General features: G+C 40.9%; 1 protein-coding gene across 2 annotated transcripts in view; it reads left to right on the top strand.

The window, feature by feature from the left end:
• The window catches only part of Prex2 (phosphatidylinositol-3,4,5-trisphosphate dependent Rac exchange factor 2), a 288,407-nt gene that overhangs the window by 206,818 nt on the left and 59,089 nt on the right, over positions 1-22,500 (top strand). For both annotated transcript variants that reach the window (XM_055603275.1, XM_055603276.1), the window contains exon 35: positions 15,908-16,022. In XM_055603275.1, the coding sequence (XP_055459250.1) occupies positions 15,908-16,022 (115 nt within the window). The remainder of the gene's footprint in view (positions 1-15,907; positions 16,023-22,500) is intronic.

Here is a 22,500-nt window from a genome sequence, read left to right as displayed (position 1 = left end):
ACCACGGCTTTTATATGGATAATCTATGGTGTCCATATTCTCCTTCCACCTTTAAGAGCATCCTAGGGATCAAACTTACGTAGTCAGGCTTGAATCTTTCGATAACAAGCACCCTTACCCCATGAGTCATCTTGCCAACCTTATTTCTCTCCTTTTTTTTAAAAAAAATTGTCTAAAGAACCATTACTGTTAATGACAAATGGCACTAAGCATTTCTTTTTAAAATGTTTCATTTGTGACACATCCACTTTCAGTAACTGAATAACCACACCCCATTGCAGATGCATGTCGGAAAAAGATTATTTTTGTAACTAACCTTTATTTTATTACTTTTGCAAAAGCCAATTGAAAAATAAATTTATTGCTTTGAAAAGTGATTTGAAAAACATGCAGTGAACATTTGACTTTTATACCTCATAGCAGCAACATACAGATGCATGCATTTAATCCCAGCACTCCAGAGGCAGAGGCATGTGAATCTCAGTTTAAGGCCAGAGGGAGTTCCATGGAAGCCAGGGTTACACACAGAAACCCTGTCTTGGAAAACCAAAGACGGGGTTAGGGGGTGACGCCAGACCTGTGTTCAAAGGTCACAGAAGAGCATAGAAGATTGGAAACATTTCATTAAAATTCTGCCCATGATAAGATTGTTTCCTTAAAAGGGTGCAAATGCCTCTGTAGTTGTAAAGCTCCCGTGAGCTATCATTAGTATCTCTTGGTGTTCTGACAGAAGCCTGGGGCATCCAGAGCTACTTTGAATCGAGTTAGTTTGCTGATTGAAAGCGATGCTCAATGAAAGAAATGGCCTTTTTCCTAGAATAAACATCATTTGAAGGGTTTTAGTTTTCATTGCTCATAGCTCCTCACTTGTTACATAAAAAAAAAAAAGGAAAAAAAAAGAAAGAAAATCTGTGCATGTGAAAATCTCCTGGGGAAGTCTTCAGTGTCATCCTTCAGCATAGCCCCTGGTAGCAAAAGCAAGGATATCGCTGTCTTCCTCTCAAGGGCAGGAAGTAAGCAAGGTCAAAGGTGAATGTGTATTGCAGGAAGCCACAGCTTCGGAACAGGAACTAGACGTACACATGGGTACTAATTTCTAATACAAGGCACACGGAAACTTGGCACAAAGAATATCTACAGTGCTTGAATGCAAAGATCATTTTACGCCAATCTTTGCCTCCTCCTCATGCATGCTTTACACAGTTTAGTATGGACGGGTTCCTGGACCCTCTGTGTGAGGAATATCAGACAGTCCACAGAGAGTCAATACTCAGTTCCTCTTTCGCTGACTTGTTTCTAAGATGCACAAGGTCACCTTAGAAAGGTTTTAGGAAGTGTCCATGGCCAGCCCCACACAACAAATAGCCATTAAGACAGGATCACTGGGAGACAGTGTGCAAATGCCAAGATGCTTTTGCAGTTTTCTGGGTGTTTCTGAGTCCACCAGGAGAAGCTGCCACTGGTCTTCCTGGGTTATGAAGCACTGCAATTATCTAGTTAATCTTCATTTAATTGTACTAATTCATCTCATAAATGTTCAGATGTCAAGAGTCTGTGAAGCTTTAACAAAGAGACTAAGGGCAATATAAAATATTCTGCGTGTTGTCCTTACAAGGAGGCATCACTTTTGGCTCAGAGTTTTCTCCACCGAAAGCTAATAGTGCCATGGCATACACCTGTGCAGGGGTTCTAGGTTATCTCCATGAATGGTTCTTGGTTGGAGTATCAGTCTCAGATAAGACTCCTGGGCCCAGATTTCTTGGTTCTATTGCTCTTCTTGTGGAACTTCTGTCCTCTCCAGTTCTTACTATCTCCCCCTTCTTTCATAAGATTCCCTGCACTCTCCCCAAAGTTTGGTTCTGAATCTCAGCATCTGCTTTGATACATTGCTAGGTAGAGTCTTTCAGAGGCCTTATGTGGTATGCTCCTGTCCTGTTCCCTGTTTTCTTCTTCTTCTGATGTCTGTCCTGCTTGCCTTTCTGTGTGAGGATTGATCATCTTATCTTGGGTCCTTCTTGCTTAGCTTCTTTAGTTGTACAGATTTTAATATGTTTATCCTATATTACATCCAAGTGGATTCCCTAGTAAGGGGAACAGGGACTATCTCTGACATGAACTCAATGGCTGGCTCTTTGATCATCCCCACCCAAGTGGGGGGCAGCCTTACCAGGCCACAGAGAAAGACAGTGCAGCCAGTTCTGTTGAGACCTGGTATACTAGAGTCAGATGGAAGGGGAGAAGGACCACCTCTATCAATAAACTTGGAGAGGGGCATGGGAGGATATGAGGGAGGGAGGGGGGGATTGGGAGGGGATGAAGGAGGGTGCTACAGCTGGGATACCAAGTGAATAAACTGCAATTAATATAAAAATTAAAATAAAAAAAAGAGTTGATGGTGTTCAAAAGGGTAGGGGGTTACAGCTAGGAAAATAACTGACTATTTCGGATAGGGTATCTGCTTGTCAGCTCTGGGAGCATCCTCTGTTAGTCCATCCCTTGTCCCTTAGATATTGTATTTCTGTAAGAACTGCAAGAGGCTCCAATGGGACCCTGATCTGTTTCCCTTTCTCGGAGGAGATAGCATTTAGAAGGACCCAGTTCTCAGGGCAAGTTACAGTCTTTATTTCTATAGCTCATCTTACAGCTTCAACAGATTTTTCCTTCTCCTTATTTGGACACCAGTCAGCAGACTGGGGTCTGCTCTGAATGTAGGTAAGTTTCTCTCCGAGCTTGCACCTCTGTTAGTCTCGGTTCATGATGTGTGGGACAAGCAGACGTTCATCCCTCGAGGACCTGGGCTCCTAACCTCCACTTCTCTCAGGCAGGACTGCTGCCCTCATCCCCTCACCGTAGAATTTAGGTGAGGAAGTGGACATCAGCAGATCACCTGGCTTCCTCTTCCCACAGGGTCACAGTAGTTCAGTCTTGTTCTCCTGGCTCATGCTGTTACCCAGAATCCTTAGCCAGGAAGAGATGATAGCTTACATTTCTGATTTGTCTCTGAGGGAGAGCATCTCCAGTGGTAATCTTTAAACCAACAGAAACCAAAATAAGAAGCACAAAGGAGTCCCAAATTAAGTGAGTGGAATGGATGGACTGGTTTCCTGCATCGGACATAGCAAACTGCATTATCTGAGATTCATTTTATCGAAGTTCTGTAAGACTGCAATCTGAAATAACACCTTGCTAACAGAATAGTTCCTGTGCTTTAGCAGGAGCGACCCCTGTGTATGTTTGAAGTTGTTTCTTCAGAAGGCCTTTGTTTTACTCCTGTCCATATTTAGGGCCTGGAGACTGGGGAGTCTTTTACAGTGCTCCGAATTAATGCTGAAACTGTGAGGCAGAACCACAACAAACTTGAAAAGAAGCTGCAAAGATGGCTTCGTGTACTGGGAGTTCATGTTGCATGCATGCTCTGTAATATTCTACATAACTGTATGATGATTATGACTTTTATTAAAAATTCAAATTTAGTAATATACTTTAGAAGTTTCATTGTGATATTTACTAAATCCAAAAGTTACAGAATATACCACAAGTCAAATTAGTAGTCACCTTTGTGGCTTTGCAAAAAAAAAATCTCTCTCTCTCTCTTTCTCTCTCTCTCTCTCTCTCTCTCTCTATATATATATATATATATGTAAATGATAACTCTTGTTAATTCATGGAACCTCATTATTTAGTTTGCAAAGTGTTGCATTTAACAGCTTTGGGGAGAAAAATGAGGTTCATTTAAAATCAACTTTGAAACATTCTTTTGAAAATCAGTGACTGGTGATCCACTGTAAGGGAAAGGGATTTACATTCCCAAATTGATCCGCAACCAGCCTGGCTGCTGGCCATCTATATAGGAAACCTGAACTGCTGTTGTATGACTTATGTCCTCTAAAAAACAAAAAACAGAACTCTTAAAGTTTAAAGAGAAAAAGAAGTGCTTAATAAAACTGTTATTGAAAAGAAAGCTCTATTAAGCAAAATACCTTTAAATCAAGTGCGATGTTACGGGTGTCTTTTATCCTGTCCTAAAATATCTCACCCGTTGAGTACTGTCCTAAGATACCACAGAATTCATCTGCACTTCCTGTTACGTTAGCAATGCTTAATGAATAACAGGATGTAAACATATGAAGATATGTACTCACACATTGCTAATGAAGCCCAAGTCTAGGACACTCCAGGCAAGTGCTCTACTACTGAGCTATACCCTCAGATCTTGCTCGGTTGAGACAGTCTTACTATGTAGTTCGTGCTGCCTGCCCTTGGCTCACTCTGTGCTTCAGGCTTGTCTGAATTCTCTTGAAGGCTGGGATTACATGCCTATTCAGCACCATAAAACTTCAGCCAGAGACATTCTTTATAGAGGCATCTGCCTAAGTGAAGTGAGGTTCTTGACTGAGACCCAGAAAAAAAAATAGTAAATGAGTTAGCCTGGAGTATAATTAAAATTTATTAAGGAGAGGTGTTTTTGTAGGTTTAAGCTTTTAAGGACAGGATAATGTACACCCAGATGTGGGCTTCTTGGGAAATTGCTGTGCCTGATTGTTTTAGCAATAGCTGTCTGTGCATAAGATTTGGTTGGCCTCTGCAGCTGCTTCTCTGAGCCACTAAGGAAAACCTCCCTGTCTCAGTGACTGAGAGCAGAGGTGGTTTCTGCAGTGACTTGGATGTGTTACAGTCTGATGAGGGTAAACCATGGATCCCAAATGTCACAGAAGAGAGATTCTCAGCATACTGTAGGTCATATATGCTTAGGCCTTAAGCATAGTTCATTGCTCTTTTAGCATTTTTATTTCAAGTGTTTTGAAGCTAAAGGATTATGATCTCTGTGTAGGTAACCTTTACAAGGTATTTTCTGAGGTTCTTGACTCCTGGCTTTGAGAGGCTTCAGCCAGACTCAAGAATAGAGAGGCTTCTTGGCTTTCCATGTTCCTGTAATTTTCTCTGTCTTTCTATCCCACCTCACTTTCCTCCTATGTGGCTTTGATCCCCTAAGATTTGATGGCAGCCAAAGAACCATTTTCTAGAAGTTAAGGTTTAGTCAGGTCAGGGCATAGCCCCTTTCTATCTTGTTACCAGAAGTCTCAACCTGCTTGGTCTGAGAGGGAGAAGAGAATGTCCAAGAGCTGTGCGACAGAGATCATCTCATCGTATGATGGAAATCTTCAAGAAATCATGTCAATTACCTGTGACATCAGTGGCACAGGTGACATTTCCTGGGGCAGATTCTTGTGTCCAATTAATAAGATTAGCACTGAAAAAAAAATAACAGGACCTTTTTCATCAACAGATTTATTGTAACAATCCTAGGAAATCACTTAAAGCCTTATTTATTTTATTTTTTTACCTTACCTTATCCACTTTATTTCTTTTTCATTGGATTATGGTAGGTGTTTATCCATCCTGCAGAGGTGTCGGCAAACGCTACGGAGAGAAATCTCAGTAAAATCTAGTTGGCAACCTTTTTCTGGGATTTACCTCTCCTTTGCATAATTTAGAATAAAGTGGTCACTTGGCTTCACCCCCTGTGTTAACACACAGCTAAATATGACAAGACCCCGTAATTCATGCTTCTCTTCCCTGGTGACGTGAGTCATGAAATGCCTTGATTTTCCACTGCTCTTTGGAGCACAGAATCTTGTGTCCACTTTGAGTACAGCACCGATCATTTTCTATCTATGACCTTGATTAGTGGCCCGTTTCTTCTCCAAGCCCTGCTTCTGTATAAGATGGGCTTGCTTTTATCCCTGGGGAGAGTAGGGAAAGAGCCCTCGGTCTTGTCCTCTGGAGTGCTGCTTGTCTGGCACATGTGTGTGTTAGTTTATATCCTTGATGTCATAATTGTCCTTCTGCCAACATCTATTTTGTATCACTTCTGGCAATGGGTCACCAGATGGCCTAGAGAAGAATAAAATTCAGGACCATATTTCTTGAGAATATTTTTTTTCTGTTAAAAGTCCTCCTTCTTTCCATATAGCTGTATAAATATAAAGAATGAGAAAACCATGTTTAGAGTCAGTGTAAACATTGATTCATTTATTTATTTTTCCCAGTTAGAAAGCTTCAGTTAAGTTGCTAAGTTCAGCTTTGTAGGGTGAGGTGGTGAGAGGCAGAAATGTAGCCTTCCTTGTCTGTTGGAAGCCACTATTGCATTTCTGCCTGCTAGTACCCAGGTTTGTGGAGCTGTTTCCATCTGTAAGTTGTACATGGGCTTCTTGAGGCTTCAGTTTTGAGTGAGGTCCACTGGCATAGACTTGCGATCTGTTCACTCCACACAGGAGCAGGCTAATTTTTTTCCAGAGCTTGGAGAAATAGACAGGGTAACAGGAAAACCCTAAAGATTGCTTTTGGTGGTTCCAAAGGAGTGCTTGGTTAAGATTACCCCCAAATTTCCACCTTTGTAGGGAGATTTGAATCTCTTATTAAGGCACACAATGTTCTCCAAACTCTTAGAAGCTATTTTTAATTATATACTTGTTATTTTTAATTTTCATCTTTTGTCAACTCTGTTTGTGACAGCCCTTTCTGTGAGACAGGCTCAAGCTTTCTGCTTTCTTCACTTTTATGTTTTCCTTGGAATAGTCATTACCTTCCAGGACAAACTTTTTTTTTTTTTTAAATCTAGAAGCAGTACCTTTTCTCTTTAACCTTCTTTATCAATCTATTTCATACTTATCCGTCCACTGCATTCTTTTTTTTTCTTATATTTTTTTCTTTTGTATATTTTTTGTCTGGATTTTGTTTGTTTGTTTGTTTCAGTTTTTCCAGGTATGGTTTCTCTGTATAGCCTTGGCTGTGCTGGAGTCACTTTGTAGACTAGGCTGGCCTAAAACTCACAGAGATCCACCTGCCTTTGGTTCTCTGAGTTCTGGGACCACAGGAGTATGCCCCTGTGCCTGGCTTCCATTGCATTCTTATATTAGTGAGAACTTTATCTTTTCTTCTTTTTAAAGTAACTTAGTATTTGTATGGGAATTTTTTTTCTTTTCTTTTCTTTTTTTAATTAGTTACAGTTTATTTACTTTGTATCCCACCTGTAGCTCTCTTCTTTCTCCCCTCCCAAACACACCCTTCCTCCCTTTGTCCACCCATACCCCTCCCACAGTCCACTGATAGGGGAGGTCTCCCTCCCCTTTCTTCTGATTCCAGTCTATCAGGTCTCATCAGGAGTGGCTGCATTGTCTTCCTCTGGATCCTGGTAAGGCTGCACCCCACTGAGGGGGAGGTGATCAAAGAGCAGGCCACTGAGTTCATGTAAGAGACAGTGCCTGTTCCCATTACTAGGGAGCCCACTTGGACACTAAACTGCCATGGGCTACATCTGTGCAGGGGTTCTAGGTTATCTGCATGAGTGGTCCTTGGTTGGAGTATCAGTCTCAGAAAAGACCCCTGAGCCCAGATTTTTTGGTTCTGTTGCTCTCCTTGTGGAGCTCCTGTCCTCTCCAGGTCTTACTATTTTCCCCTTCTTTCATAAGATTCCCTGCACTCTGCCCAACATTTGGCTATAGGTCTCAGCATCTGCTTTGATACCCTGCAGGGTAGAGACTTTCAGAGGCCCTCTGTGGTAGACTCCTGTCCTGTTCCCTGTTTTCTCCCACTTCTGATGTCCCTCCTGTTTGCCTTTCTAAATGAGGATTGAGCATCTTACCCAGAGTTCTCCTTCTTGTTTAGTTTCTTTAGGTGTACAGATTTTAGTATGTTTATCCTATATTATATGTCTAATATCCACTTATGAGTGAGTATATACCACGTGAATCTTTCTGTTTCTGGGATACCTCATTTAGGATGATCTTTTCCAGTTCCCACCATTTGCCTGAAAATTTCATGATTTCCTTGTTTATAATTGCTGAGTAATATTCCATTATATAAATGTACCACAATTTCTGTGTCCATTCCTCCACTGAGGACATCTGGGTTGTTTCCAGGTTCTGGCTATTACAAATAAAGCTGCTACAAACATGGTTGAGCAGATGTCCTTATTGTGTACTTGAGCATCTTTTGGATATGTGCCTAGGAGTGGTATAGTTGGATCTTGAGGTAGCACTATTCCTAGTTGTCTGAGAAAGTTCCAGGTTGATTTCCAAAGTGGTTGTACAAGTTTACATTCCCACCAGCAATGCAGGAGGATTCCCCTTTCTCCACATCCTCTCCTGCATGTGTTGTGACTTGTTTTTTATCTTAGCCATTCTGATGAGCATAAGATGAAATCTCAGGATCATTTTGATTTGCATTTCCCTGATGGCTAATGAGTTTGAGCATTTCTTTAAGTGTTTTTCTGCCATTTGATATTCCTCTATTGAGAATTCTCTGTTTAGCTCTGTACCCCATTTTTTAATTGGATTACTTGATTTGTTGCTTTTTAACTTCTTGAGTTCTTTATATATTCTGGATATTAGCCCTCTGTCAGATATAGGGTTGGTGAAGATCCTTTCTCAATCTGTAGGCTGTTGTTTTGTTCTGATGACAGTGTCCTTTGCTTTACAGCTTTTCAGTTTCATGAGGTCCCATTTATTGATTGTTGCTCTTAGAGTGCTGTTGGTGTTCTGTTCAGGAAGTTGTCTCCTGTGCCAATGAGTTCAAGGCTCTTCCCCACTTTTTCTTCTAAAAGGTTTAGTGTGTCTGGTTTTATGTTGAGGCCTTTGATTCACTTGGACTTTAGTTTTGTGCAGGGTGATAAGTATAGATCTATTTTCATTTTCCTGCACGTAGACATCCAGTTAGACCAGCACCATTTGTTGAAGATGCTATCTTTTTTTCCATTGTATGATTTTGGCATCTTTGTCAAAAATCAGGTGTCCATAAATGTGTGAGTTTATTTCAGAGTCTTCTGTTAAATTCCATCAATCCACCAGTCAGTTTCCATGCCAGTACCACGCAGTTTTTACTACTGTTGCTCTATAGTACAGCTTGAGATCAGGGATGGAGATACCTCCAGAAGATCTTTTATTGTAGAGGATTGTTTTAGCTATTCTGGGTTTCTTATCATTCCATACGAAGTTGAAAATTGTTCTTTCAAGGTCTGTAAAGAATTGTGTTGGTAATTTGTTGGGAATTGCATTGACTCTGTAAATAACTTTTGGTAAGATGGCCATTTTTACTATGTTAATCCTGCCAAGCCATGAGCATGGGAGATCTTTCCATCTTCTGATATCTTTTTCTATTTCTTTCTTCAGAGACTGGAAATTTTTTTTTTCATACAAGTTGTTGACTTGCTTGGTTAGGGTTACACCAAGATACTTTATGTCCTTTGTGTATATTGTGAAGGGTGTTGTTTCCCTAATTTCTTTCTCGGCCCTTTTGTCTTTTGTATACAGGAGGGCTACTGATTTTTTGGAGTTAATTTTGTATCCAGCCACTTTGCTGAAGGTGTTTATCAGCTGAAGGAGTTGCCTGGTAGAATTTTAGGGGTCACTCATGTGTATTATAATATCAGATGCAAATAGTGATGCTTTGACTTCTTCCTTTCCAATTTGTAACCCCTTGATCTCCTTTAGATGTCTTATTGCTCTAGCTAGGACTTCATGTACTATGTTGAAGAGATACAGAGAGAGTGGACAGCCTTTCCTTGTCCCTGAGTTCAGTGGGGAAAGGATGAGAAGAAAATGAATATAACCTAAAATGCTCCCCTTGAGTTCTCTGCCTGTACCACACTGTCAGCCTTTCTAGTATTTCCATCAATGGCATCAAGCATTGGGTAGCTGTTGTCTCTCTATATATCTTATATATCCTTCTCTACATATTGTCTTATTGTGCTTCTTTAGAATGGTTCCAAGATTACTTTAACTTAGTCTTTGCTATAGAACAGTGGTTCTCTGCCTTCTTAATGCTGTGAACCTTTAATACAATTCTTCATGTTGTGGTTACCTCCAATCGTGAATTTTTATTTTTTTTTTGCTGCTTCTTCATAACTGAATTTTTGCTACTATTATATATTGTAACATAAATAACAAATACCAGAGATACAGGATATCTGATGTGCAGCCCCCAAGGTGTTGCGATCCACAGGTTGAGAACCACTGCTTTAGAAAGTTGAAAGCACTCTCTATAAAATGCTGCATATATATTGGGAGAATGCAGAAGTGAAATGGTGAATCATGATATCACGGGAGAAAAGTTGAAGTTGTCAAGCAAGCTAGCAATAGAGGAGGAAGTCTGCAGAGTTCCTGTACCCAAGGCTGCTACCTTTATATAATGTAGTTAAAGCAAGTATGGTGTGGTAGTAGGACCGTGTCAAGACAAGTCTGGAGAATCGTTTGCATAGAAACAGCTGTTCCTAATATGTTTAGGCTTTCCCGTGTGTGTGTGTGTGTGTGTGTGTGTGTGTGTGTGTGTGTGTGTGTGTAATCATTCATCCAGTCAGTCATTTTACATCCTGGTAGTAGCTCCCTCCCTCCTCTCCTCCTGGTCACACCCCTGTTCCCTGTTTTCCCTTTCCCCCTCCCCTACTCCTCAGAGAAGGGGCAGCCTCCCTCCCCACCCACTCCAGCATATCAAGTTGCATCAGGAATAAGTGAATCCTTTCCCCCGGTGGCCTGGCACTGTAGGCCTGCCAGGGGAAAGTGATTGAAAAGCAGGCAACAGAGTCCACGTCAGAGTCAGCCCCTATATATGGACTGAGCAGCGCATCAGCTCCATCTGTGTAGGGTGCTTACATCCAGTCTATGCATAGTTGTTGGTTGGTGCTTCAATCTCCACAGGTCCCCTGGACCTTGGTCCTTCAGAAGATACTAGAAGGAAAAGATGTTTAAGCTTTCTAATGGTCTGCTTGTCAAAGCTTAGTTTTCTTGGTGTAACCCCCCAATTCACTTCTCACTAGATCTCTAATGGAGATAAGAGAACATCTTTGGCTGTTAATAAGTAGACCTTACAGTGATGTCTCTACAAATAGCCATGATTGTTCCATCTGGCCACAAAGAGAGACTGATAACTCCAGGAGAAAGCTTGTCTTCAGAGTCAGTTATATTCATTAAACATCACTAGGGGCTTTTGATTTTCTCCAAGATAAAAAAAACCAAGGTAACATATAAGCTAGGAGAGTGGAGTAGAACTGTTCAACAACAGTCAAGGAACTCACCGATACTTCTCCAGAGGTTGTTCCATAATGGTCACCAGAGAAGAAGTTAGTGGGAGGAAGACATGGGCCATAGTTACATCTCCATCCTACCTCTTGTCGAAGACTAAGGAGAACTATTCAGGGAACTTTACCCATGTGATACCAGGATTTATAATCGGAGTTTATTAAGAAGAGATGTTTAGCATGGGTTTAAGCCTGGGCAGCAACAGAAGGAGAGTTACTTAGAGACGGGTGTGTCCATACCCAAACTTGGGTGAAGTCTCTTCAAGAAATCCTTGTGTAACTGTCTTCAGAATAGTCCCATAGAAGGTTTTAGTGGTTTCTGAAATGACAGCCTCAAATGTTTCCAGGCAGTTTCTCTACCCTTTGGTAAATGAAGTGCCTTGATGGGATTCGATAATGCCCTAGTTTCATTTCTGTTCCTATGATGAATGTGCTGACAAAAGCAACTCTGAGAAAGATGATTTACTATTCCAGCACTGGTGAAGTCAAGGCATAATTTGGAGCTTACAGTTCCAGCCCTTCACTGAAAGGAGTCAGGGCAGGCTCTGGGAGTAGCTGGCCGTATCCAGTGTCGAGAGCAGGAAGAAGTGAATGAGGGCACGACTACTGCTCAGCTCACTTTCTTTACCTGTATACAACCATGGCACTCTCAGAGGGAACAGTGCTGCCCATGTCCAGCGGCATCACTCGCATCAGTTACCACAAAACACTTCCTGCAGACATCGCCACAGGCCACGCTTGGTCACGCACGCTTAGTCCGTAACCATTGCTATTTTGACATTTTTATTAATTGACATGAATCTATGTAAAAGGAATGTTGACTTTGTCATCAACGTTCATAGCATTGCTTTCTTGTTTGTTTGTATGAAACAGTGTGTCTCCTTGAAGCCCTGGGGGTGCTGGAACTCTTTCTGTAGACCAGGCTGGCCTTGAACTCAACAGAGATCTGTGCTTCTACCTCCTGAGTGCTGGGACATTTGCTAATACTGCTGACTACTTTTTTTTCTTTTTCTTTTTTTTTGGTCTCAGTTATTGTCTCTCAGCTTCAGGAAACTTCAACCAGACTCCAGGGTGAGGGGCTTCTTTCCTTTCCCATGTCCCCACAATTTTCCATGTCTTTCTATCCTGCCTCAATACCACTATATCAGGCTACTTTTTTACTCTGATGTATCTTAATACACAGGTCTGCTGCTTAAACCATACATATGTGTGTATATACAGCATAATATAACTGAAGTATAGTATATATTATTATAATATTTATAACATGAAGTTTGAGCTTATATTTATTTTTAATTAATTTACTTTTTATTTACTTTACATCCTGGTTGTAGCCCCATCCCTCCTCCCTTCCCAGTCCTACCCTCCATTCCTTGTCTCTTTCATATTCCTCAGAAAAGGGGAGCACCCTTTCCCATTCACCCCAGCTCATCAAGTTGCATCAGAACTGAGCATATCTTCTTCCCTGTGGCCTGGCAAGGTAGCCTCTCCAGGGGGAAGTGGTCCTGTGAGTGTTGTCCTCTACGAGGCTCTACCCAGTAGCTCCTCAAAACAGATGCTGAGGCTTACAGCCAAATATTGGGCGATGAATAGGGAGTCTTGTGGAAGAGTGGGAGGAAAGAGAAAAAAAACCTGGAAGTGACAGGAGCTCCACAAGAAGACCAACAGGACCAACTAACCCAGGCCCAGAGGGGCTTCCTGAGACTAAAGCATCAGCCAAGTACCATACATGAACTGGACCTAGGCCCCCTACCAAGATGTAGCAGATGGGCAGCTTAGCCTTCAAGTGGGTCCTCTAGTAAGGGAAGTGAGCTTAGTTTTATAAAGAATGTCAGAAAGGGAGAAAACAGTTTCTCTCTACCCTGTATAATTGTTAGTTGGAAAAGATCCCAGGAGCAAAGGCTGATCAGTATGGCCAAGGCAAACAAGCCCTGCATAGCGTAGAAGACTATGGAAGAAATGCCAAAGGGAAACATGGAGATGTCTTTGTTACTTGAGTTTCAGGGTAGAAGCATCACTTCTGAGGCTGTCTTAGACTCTCCCAATGTGCTGTCTTCATGTACCAAACAAAGAGCCAAGCAGTGGTGAAGGCAGTGTGGATCAGTGTAGCCATGTAGGGAAGGACATGTGAAGGAGGTCAGTGACCCCAAGTCTATCTATAATGAGCTGATAGGAAGTTTGAAATTTTGTACAAAAAAATTATATATATTAACCATATATATATATATATATATACATATATACCAACTGAGATGGTTAAAATATGCATAAGTGACAGCAGGCCAGGGGTTCTGGGGAAGTCACTCAAGGTGAATATTCTGCTTTCCATGTGGGGATAACTCAGTATGAGTAAGTGCCTTTATTTTGGGGTGTTGTGATTTGCTTATAAAATGTCCCCCATAGCCTCATGTGCTTGAACGCATGGTTCCCAGTTAGTGGCACTGTTTGGTAAAGTTATGGACTCCTTAGGACAGTGGTGACTCATTTGGCAAACCTCCATTTCAAAAAATATTTACATTACAATTCATAGCATTAGCAAAATTGCAGTTAGGAAGTAGCAAGAAAATAATCTTGCAGTTGTGGGTCACCACAACATTAGGAACTCTATTAAAGGGTTGAAGCATTAGGAAGGCTGAGAACCACTACCCTAGGCAAGACAAGCTAGACAAGCTGTGTCACCGGAAGTGAGCTTTCTTTGGGGTTTTATTCCCAGCCACACTTCCTGTTCTCCTACTCTGCTTCCTGTGTGTGGGTTAAATGTGGCCACCCTGCTTCTCGGTTGCCAGGCCTGCCTCATGCTTCTGCTGCTGTGTCTCCCCTGCCATGGTGGCCTATGTTCCCTTTGGAAGGACAACTTTTCTCTAAGTTGCTTGTGTCAGGGTCTTATATTACAACCACAGAGAAGTAGCTAATGCTGGGGTAGTGGTTTCATCATGGAGGGCCCTGGGCCTCAAAGCTGCTGCTCCTTGAGGGAAGTTTGATCCTTTATTGATCAATCCTATCATCCCTAGAGTCTAACGTAACGATTGAAGGACATGACAGAAGAGAAAATTAGTGTATGAGGCAAAGCAGAGCCAAAGTACAAAACGTTAGGTGTCCTTTTTCAGCTGTGACGCTAGCTTAATTACAGACTCCCCCCTTCTCTGTGGTTTCATAGTCTGAAAACATTACATGAAAATCTCTAGAAATAAATGACTCGTAGTTTCAGCTGTGCACCATTCTGAATAGTGTGGTGTTCATTGACTAACCAGAACATGAGTGATCATTATTCAAGCAGCATATCCTTGCTTGTATAAGTCATTTACCCACTAGTCACTCAATTGACCTTAGTTATCAGGTCATTGGCTATACAGGTTCTCAGTGTTTATTTTTAAACAACCCTGATTTTACTGACGGATGGCTCCAACATGCAAAAATAGTGGTTTTGGCAATTGGGATGTGCTAAAGAGAGACATAAATGCTACCTTCCTGTGAAAAGGTTAACACTCTCGACTGAGATACAGAGTAAGACTAGCTCCTCTGCCCACAACACTGGGAGGATAAAGAATTTCTGGGCTTCTACTGTCATACTGCAGAACTTACAGCCACAGGACAGAAGTGCTTAGTGAAAATGGAAGAGGCATTACAAAAAAGTGTGTGTGTGTGTCTGTGTGGTGTGCATAATATGCGTGTGTGTGGTATGCCTGTGTGTGAAAATCCACACAGGCTTCAGTAGAATCCCTGGTTTCACCATCTACTACAGGTCTGTCTTTGAATGCATCCCACAAAGAAAAGAGAAACCATTGTACCCATGTCCATGGAAACAAATAGGGATAAAGGACCAATTGTAGAGTAAGGAGATGTATTGTCTGATTTTTGTGTGTCAGCTTGACACAAGCTAGAGTCATCAGTGAGGAAGGAGCCTCCATAAGATCCAGCCGTAAGGCATTTTCTCAGTTAGTGATCAATGGAGGAGGGCACAGCCCACTGGGAGCGGTGAGTTCTGTAAGTGAGTTCTGTAAGAAAGCAGGCTGAGCAAGCCAGTCAGTAGCCCTGGCTTCATAGCCTTTGCATCAGCTCCTGCCTGCAGGAGCCTGCCCTGTTTTGAATTCCTGTCCTGATTTCTTTCAGTGACCAGAGACTAACAGTGATGTGAAAGTGTAGGCCAATTAAACCCTTTCCTCCCCTACTTTCTTTTTGGTCATGGTATTTTGTTGCAACAGTAGAAACACTAAGACATGAAAAAAAAATAAGGAGGAGGTTTGTTGTATAAATTTATCTCAGTGGCTTGTGCCGGGTCCGGAATCTCTTATGGTTTTGTTTCTTTTTCTTCATGATGCAGAACAGGGGATGTTATGCAAATGCACTTCTCCAACCCCCCTCCCCCTCACTGGTCTCCCTCCCCTGGTGTGGGTACACACAAAATGCAGGTTTCAATTTTGGATACAAATTCCTCTTACAAAGGACTAAGTTTTACTTTGTTTCCTGAATACTGCCTATGCCTTGCCGTTTCTAAAAATAACCAGCTGAAAATAATCCTTATGCCAAAAAGACATATTTTGGGGCGGCATATTCTAGTCTTCTACAATGCATTCAAAATGTTTTAAAAATATAAGACAGTTTAAACCAGAAATTTCTTTTGCCTACTTAAGGAAAAAAAAAAAAAAGCAAATTTCACCAACTGTTCAATATATATTTTGAAAGCCCTGGGCACTTCTTTTTTTGGAGTCCTTTGTTGCATACCTGTTCATACTCGAAACATTTTGGTTTATCTATCAAGAATTAGTAGGATTGGAAGAGATGCACAGAGAGCAAATTATAAGATGGCATGTAAACTCTTCACTTTTTACACAGCATTGGAGAGCATGGAAGGATATTTCTATAGAGACAACATTTCCGTGGAAGAGTTTCAAGCGCAGATAAACACAGCCTCCCTGGAAAAGGTCAAACAGTACAATCAGAAGCTCAGGTACGCAACCTCCACTTTTGTTGACTTAGTTTTGCATTTTCTGTTAGGCTGTACCGCTTTGGCCACATGACCAGGATGTGTAGCATTTTCGGCTTAGAGTATTGATGATATTTCCTTTGATACTTAATAATGTTTGATGTCTCACATACCCTAATGGCTATGTCCCATGAAAATGATGAAGAAAAAGAGTTTTGGAATATTCTGTTCTGAGGTTTTCCTTTCTGGGGAAAATAAAGGTGTGAGATTAAGGTATAGCAGATTGTTTCAAGAGAAAATACCATTGTTGTATCTTACAGCGGCATCTTCAAGGGCCAATGACTTTCAGGGAAAGTATATATGCCATTGAACAGCCTATCCCTCACATGGGGAGGAAAGGGGTCCTTGTGGAGATAGGAAAGCCATGTGCTTGTTATTGGAAAAGCATATCTGCATCCAAATAAATAACGCTTGAGTTTTAGTATTATCTTTCTTCCTACATGGTTACTGTGCAGATACCACATATATTAGCAGAGTTGGAAGCCCTTAGGATGGCTTCTTCCATCATGGTTGGCTTTGGGCCTAGCCTGTTTCTCTGGTAACACGACAAAAGGAAACATCGGCATCCCTTTCCTTAGGATTCACAGAATATATGGAAGAATAGAGGTATCAGGTCTTTGTTAAGAGTAGTGTTAAGGGAAAGCTAATTCCTCCTGACCCATGAGTTCTATCTCGGGTGCTAAGTAGGGGCTTGACCTCTGACCTGCCCTGAGATTAGAGCATAGGGCTGTCTCCTGCTGCAGAGCCTGTCAATCACTTGACTAGGAGAACACCAAAATTTATGATATGCTAAGGAGATGGGAGGAATATGCACAGAAGCCTCTTTCTGGCCCCTAAGCCTGCCTGCCTTTTTTTGTAATTCTAACTGTAAGTGTAACACCTTTTGTTTCCTTTTTCTTTTGTTTTCCTCCTTTTTGGATCCTAGTCAAAAGCCTAAGGTTGCTTAAGAATATTTTTTTAAGCTCTGTTTGAAGGTGCCCCTGTCCTGTCGCCTTCCACCACACAGCTGCTTTGCTAAGTATGGAGGCTTCTTGGGCCCAAACTCAAAATAGGGTGTCTCTTTTCTTCCTTTTCACTATCTCCTCTTCCCCTTAGCTTTTGAGATCTACAGCTTGCCTGTTCTATTGTTTTTTTTTCTTCCAGGTTCTAATAGAATAATCCTCAAAATTTCTTTTATAGCTGTTTTAAAGTTCTCTTATTAGCAAGACTAAGACCCCCCAAATGGAAACCACTGATTTCCTTGATAATACAATGATACAATGGTAAGAAAAAAATAACCATAGCCAGTGGAAAGGAACTGGATTGTAACTTAGAAGCTTTCATTTTCAGCAATTATTACAATATATTTCCCTCTCATGAGTGAGGTGGTTGACAGATCACTTTTAAAATTATTTGACAGATTAAACCTTTGTTTTTAAATATTTTTAAAGTTAAAATACAAAGTAATGCATCTGTTATAGTATTTTCATTCATATGTATGTGAATGATATATTATATATATGAATGACATATATCTATATATCTATATATTCTCTCTTAGGGTCCTCCTTCAATGCCCCTTCCCCATGCCCTTTCCTCCCGGGTAAATATGTCCGTCTTCTATTTGCATGTTTCCTATATTCCATTACTATGTTTTCCTTACTCTCTTCCTCTCTTGAAATCTCTTCCTTCACTCTCATAATTCTGCTTATAATTTTATGATCACACACACACACACACACACACACACACACACACACAGCCTGAGGGAGTGGTGGCACCAGAGAGAGATTAATATAAAGTCACAATAAAACAGTGTGGTACCTATCTTTATGGTTCTGGCTAACTTTGTTTAACATTTACTGTTAAAGGAAGTAGCTTGAGTCTTTATAAATAAAAAATGCTATTGTTAATTTTCCTCCCACGGAATGTGGCTGAATGCTGAAAATTAAATTGATTCATAAGATGACCAGCAGGGGGTGTATGTTGCACCTGGTGATTTTTTTTTTTCCCTAGTAACACTAACCTTACTGGTTTCATGCACCTATCCTTTCTACTGTGCTTTCTGCTCCATCCATCATTTATCATTTTTTTGTAAGCTTTAAGTATCTAATTTTTTTCAGTTACTTATTTACCCTTCCTTAGCAAATGTATTCTGAGATCCTGATGATTCCGATTTGGAATGCCTTTGTCTACTTTAATTTGTTTCCTTGTCTTTCTCAGAGATATATAATGTACTAACTCTTTCACAGGAATGAAAATTGTTAACCTTAAATTCATAATCAGTTTGTTCCCTGACTAAGCATTGGCTTTGGAAGTTTAAGTTCAGTCTTGACAAAAAAAAAAAAAAAAAAAAAAAAAAAAAAAAAAAAAAAAAAAAAAAATCTTTCTATTGACTATTTTTACAGAGGGGACTTTTGCCTTCCTAACTCTAAAAATATTCGTAGGTTGTCTTTGAGTTAGATACAAGATTCAAGCATTTATAAAGAATAAACAGCCTTGAGCATGCTTTCATATGCTCATTTTAAGAAGATGGACCACTGTTGAAGCATCCTACTTAACCCTGTCTCAAATTCATCCTCTCAGTGCTGTGATTTCAGACTGCTCACTCTTCATTTTGGAGGTCTTTCATGGTTTCCTGTTGTGTCCAAGAGAGATAACAATCTCCCTAGCTGGGCAGTGAAGCACCTGACCCTGTACTTCCTTGCTCAGCTGCTGCATCCCTTGTGTTTTCCCTCCTCATTATGCCTCATTCTTGCCCTCTCTAGACTTCTCATTCCTCCTTAGCATCTGCTTCCTCTGTCTTCCAACTCCTGAGAAGGCTACTTATGAATCATCTTCTCATGCTGCTGCAGTCTTCTCTGTATTCACTTATTATGAATTTGTAATGAATCCTGAACAAAAGATGCCTAGGAGTTTAGTGTGCAGCCAGAACTGAAGACCAATTCCTAAATCAGAAGTTCTCAAAGGACAATCCCCAGAACAGCAATGCATCTTAAAAACTCTTAAGTGTGCCCCATTGTCTGGGTTATAACAAGCTCTACCTATGATTCATCCTTTCTCACACTCAAATTTCAGAACCACTATCCAGACCTAAATGACTAAGTGGTTCCTCTTCCAACTTTCTGTTTTCTTTTTATGGTAATTATAGACTTTAGTTTCTCTTCCTGACTTTTAAGTTATCATTAAAGATCTCTTGCCTTCTTTATTGTAGTATGAAGTCTTTGAGTTGAAGGGTTAGCTGACTTTAGTGTCCTCTTTTGTATTCATCAAAATATTTTCCCATAAAAAGCTCCCCACTGGTATGTGTTGAATTGTGTTGCGTGTATTGGTTACTTTTGTATTGCTATGACCAAATACCTCGCACAGATACCTCGAGAGAAAAGTCTATTTTGACTCGTGTTTATTTTGACATGGGACATAGTGCATCATGGAGGTACATTAGGAGTATGAGATGGGGTCCCTCACTTCTTGGTGGTCAGGTCGCAGAGAGTAAAGGCTCAAGACAGAAGCAAGTACAGCATGCAAAGTCTCAACCTTACGGTCCTGCTTCTGTCAGCTCTTTTCCAATAGCAAGCTTCTTACATCCCAACGCACCACCAACTGGGACCACATTATCCGAACACATGCACTGCGCGGGAGATGCCACATTTAAACTATAGCAATGCTAAGGTCAAACAAGCAGAAAGCAGTGGGGAGCAGGACATAACTTTCCCATCCCCGTGGGTCTACTTTAAAGAAAAGTTAGTATCGCTGTAGATATACAACATACTTGACAGGGTATTTATTGATGATTATGAAGAATAAGCAGAGGTCTTACACACTCTTTTGCTCACGTGGGAAAATATTTTAATATATTTTTCCTCAAGAAAGGATTTTAGAAGTATACACTCCTTGGTACGAATTCAGGACCTTTGCCAGTAATGACTATCTGCCCTCCTTGTTACTCATTAGATCTCCTTTGCACAGGAAGGCAATTATCTTCCTACTTCCAGAAGTGTCTTCTCTTCCCGTCTGTTTCTTGAATTTATAGTCAATTTCTTCCTTATTTTTTTCACCTGTGGTTTTGTAAACACAGATATTTCTTAGTTACTTCAGAAATTTGCTTTTGTTTATCAGAGCTGGGAGATAATAGTTGCTGTCTCAAGAACATTGATGGCCCTCTTAAAACAGGAGGGTTTTTGTTGTTGTTGTTGTTTTAAGATATTTTCCCCCTCATAATCCTAGCATCCCTTTCTCTTTCCCTAGAACTCATTTAATTCTGTACTCATTTACTCACTAGATTTCATAAAACATCTTCTTGGCCTTTGTGTGATTAGAAAATATTCCTTAGATGATAAGCTTCAGAAAGTAAACTCAAGCTTGCATAAGGAGAATAATGTATTGGCTGTGTGACGCAGACATTCAGGGCTGTGGTGACACCAGTCTAGCGTCTGAGCATTCTTTTTGCCATCTGTTGGCACACTTTCCTCTGTGTGGATCTGGGTAAATATGTTCACTATGGATCAATGTTACATAGAGAAGAAGAGGCAGTGCTCCCGCATCAGCAGCTCTGCTAAAGGCCCTGGGAGGGACTTACAGCTAGAGCCTAGCTCTCTGATCCTTTCTGAAGGGCTCCAGCATGATCAACCAGTAGACTACCAAGTAAGAGTGAGAAGGGTACCATGCAAGTAGAAACAGTCAGTTCTGTTGCTGTAGAGCAGCCAAGAGCAGATGGATTTAATCATCCACCTAGCAAACAACAGATATTATACCTACCAAATTTTAAGGTCATATTGAGTCAACCCATGAAGAGCAACTTACATGGATTACTTGTAAGCTTAATGTTCCCTTCGTTATCTTTTCTATTTTAAGGAAAACATACAGTTATCCAGACAGTGACTGGTGAAACCCAGTCTTAAACCAAAGAACTATTTTTTTCTAATAATATATATATATATATATACATATACATAGTCGTATATAATGCCATCTCAGTGAGTAGAGTCACTTTTTTAATACAGAAACCAAGTTGTCTGTTACTGTTTTTGTATCTGATCACCCACTGGCCTCCATTGCTCTGATTTGGTACAGTCAGTCATTCATTCACCCAACACACTTGAGGTTATCCTGAGAGGAGGAAAGACAGGTGGTGTTCGAACATTAGCCTGAGTCCCAAGGAGACATCCTTGCCCAGATACAGGAATGACCTTCCAAAAAGTGAACCCATGCCTGCAAGTATTATGTGATGCTTTTTCCTCAGGTTTTGAGGAGATGCCGTCTTGGACTTTGTCCTGTCGCCATGACAACTAGAATAGAGCAATACAGTGGTACCAAAACTACTAATGGTAGTGAACCTGTTGAAACTGCATGGGGAGGGTCAGGAGACCCTTGCCTGGGATTTTAGCGTTATATCCCACAACAGTGGCAAATGATCTTAGGGGATTCAAGGCCATAGGTAGAAGTAAAAGGATGATTTAAACCAGACTCTATGGTGCGGATTCTATGAGGCCACCATCTATGATGGGGTGGAACTTTGCAGAAATGCTGCTGTTTGAGGGTTGCCCACATCTTTATAGTCAACTCTGCAACTGTGGTCTGTAAGAAGGCACAGGAAGCTCATTGGTCATCCCCAAGCTGGACTTGGGTGAAATCTTACTTAGTCTCTCATTGGTGCCAATCTGGAGTGATTTACTTTGTCTTCCCAGGAAAAGCTAATGCAACAATAATTCATGTGAACAAACATATCATGTTCAAGCAACACAAAGGAAAGCCAATAGGATTCTAGCACCTGGGGAGCATGAATCTCACTGAAGGAAATAGACAGAGCCTGACTGACTGTGTAGGGCTGTTCTTATTGGAGGCACTTTGGGTGTTAGTCTAAGTACAGTGGAGAATCCACTAGAAATTTTAATTGATTCAATACTGTCTGCTAATAGTTCATGCATCCATTGCAAATGATATTAGTGACAGCTAACATTTCCACAGTGTGTAATGAAGAAACTCAGGCCAGCCACCTCAGCTCACCCTTCTAGTCTGAGGGAGATACCAGTGGGAAAGAGCCTGGGAGCTTTGCCACTGGCACCATGGCCTTTCTTTCCTAAAGATGCCTGCTTAGCTCTTTACCCTGTGAACAAGGCTGAGCTAGCATAAATAGTTCCAAATATAAACTCCTTCTTGAACCAAGGGATAAATCATTTTTTGACTGATGTATTTCTGCTTATGAAAGAACAACAATAACTGAAGTGTTTAACTCTGAAATTCTGACAGAATCAGAAGTGTGGGAGTATTGCTAACCCTGATTTCAACCCCCTTATCTGCTCTATCCTCTCCATTATAACTCCCTTTCCTGCTCTATCTTCCTACCCCCACCCCACCTTCAACCCCCTTACCTGCTGTATCCTCTGCTCTTCTTTCCTTCCTTCTTTCTTTCTTTCTTTCTTTCTTTCTTTCTTTCTTTCTTTCTTTCTTTCTTTCTTTCTTT

Source organism: Psammomys obesus, unplaced genomic scaffold (genome assembly GCF_907164565.1).
Source record: "Psammomys obesus unplaced genomic scaffold, mPsaObe1.curated_primary_1811, whole genome shotgun sequence".
Lineage (NCBI taxonomy): Eukaryota > Metazoa > Chordata > Mammalia > Rodentia > Muridae > Psammomys > Psammomys obesus.
The sequence above is the reverse complement of the archived record's forward strand: the minus strand, read 5'-3'. Positions and strand labels throughout refer to the sequence as shown.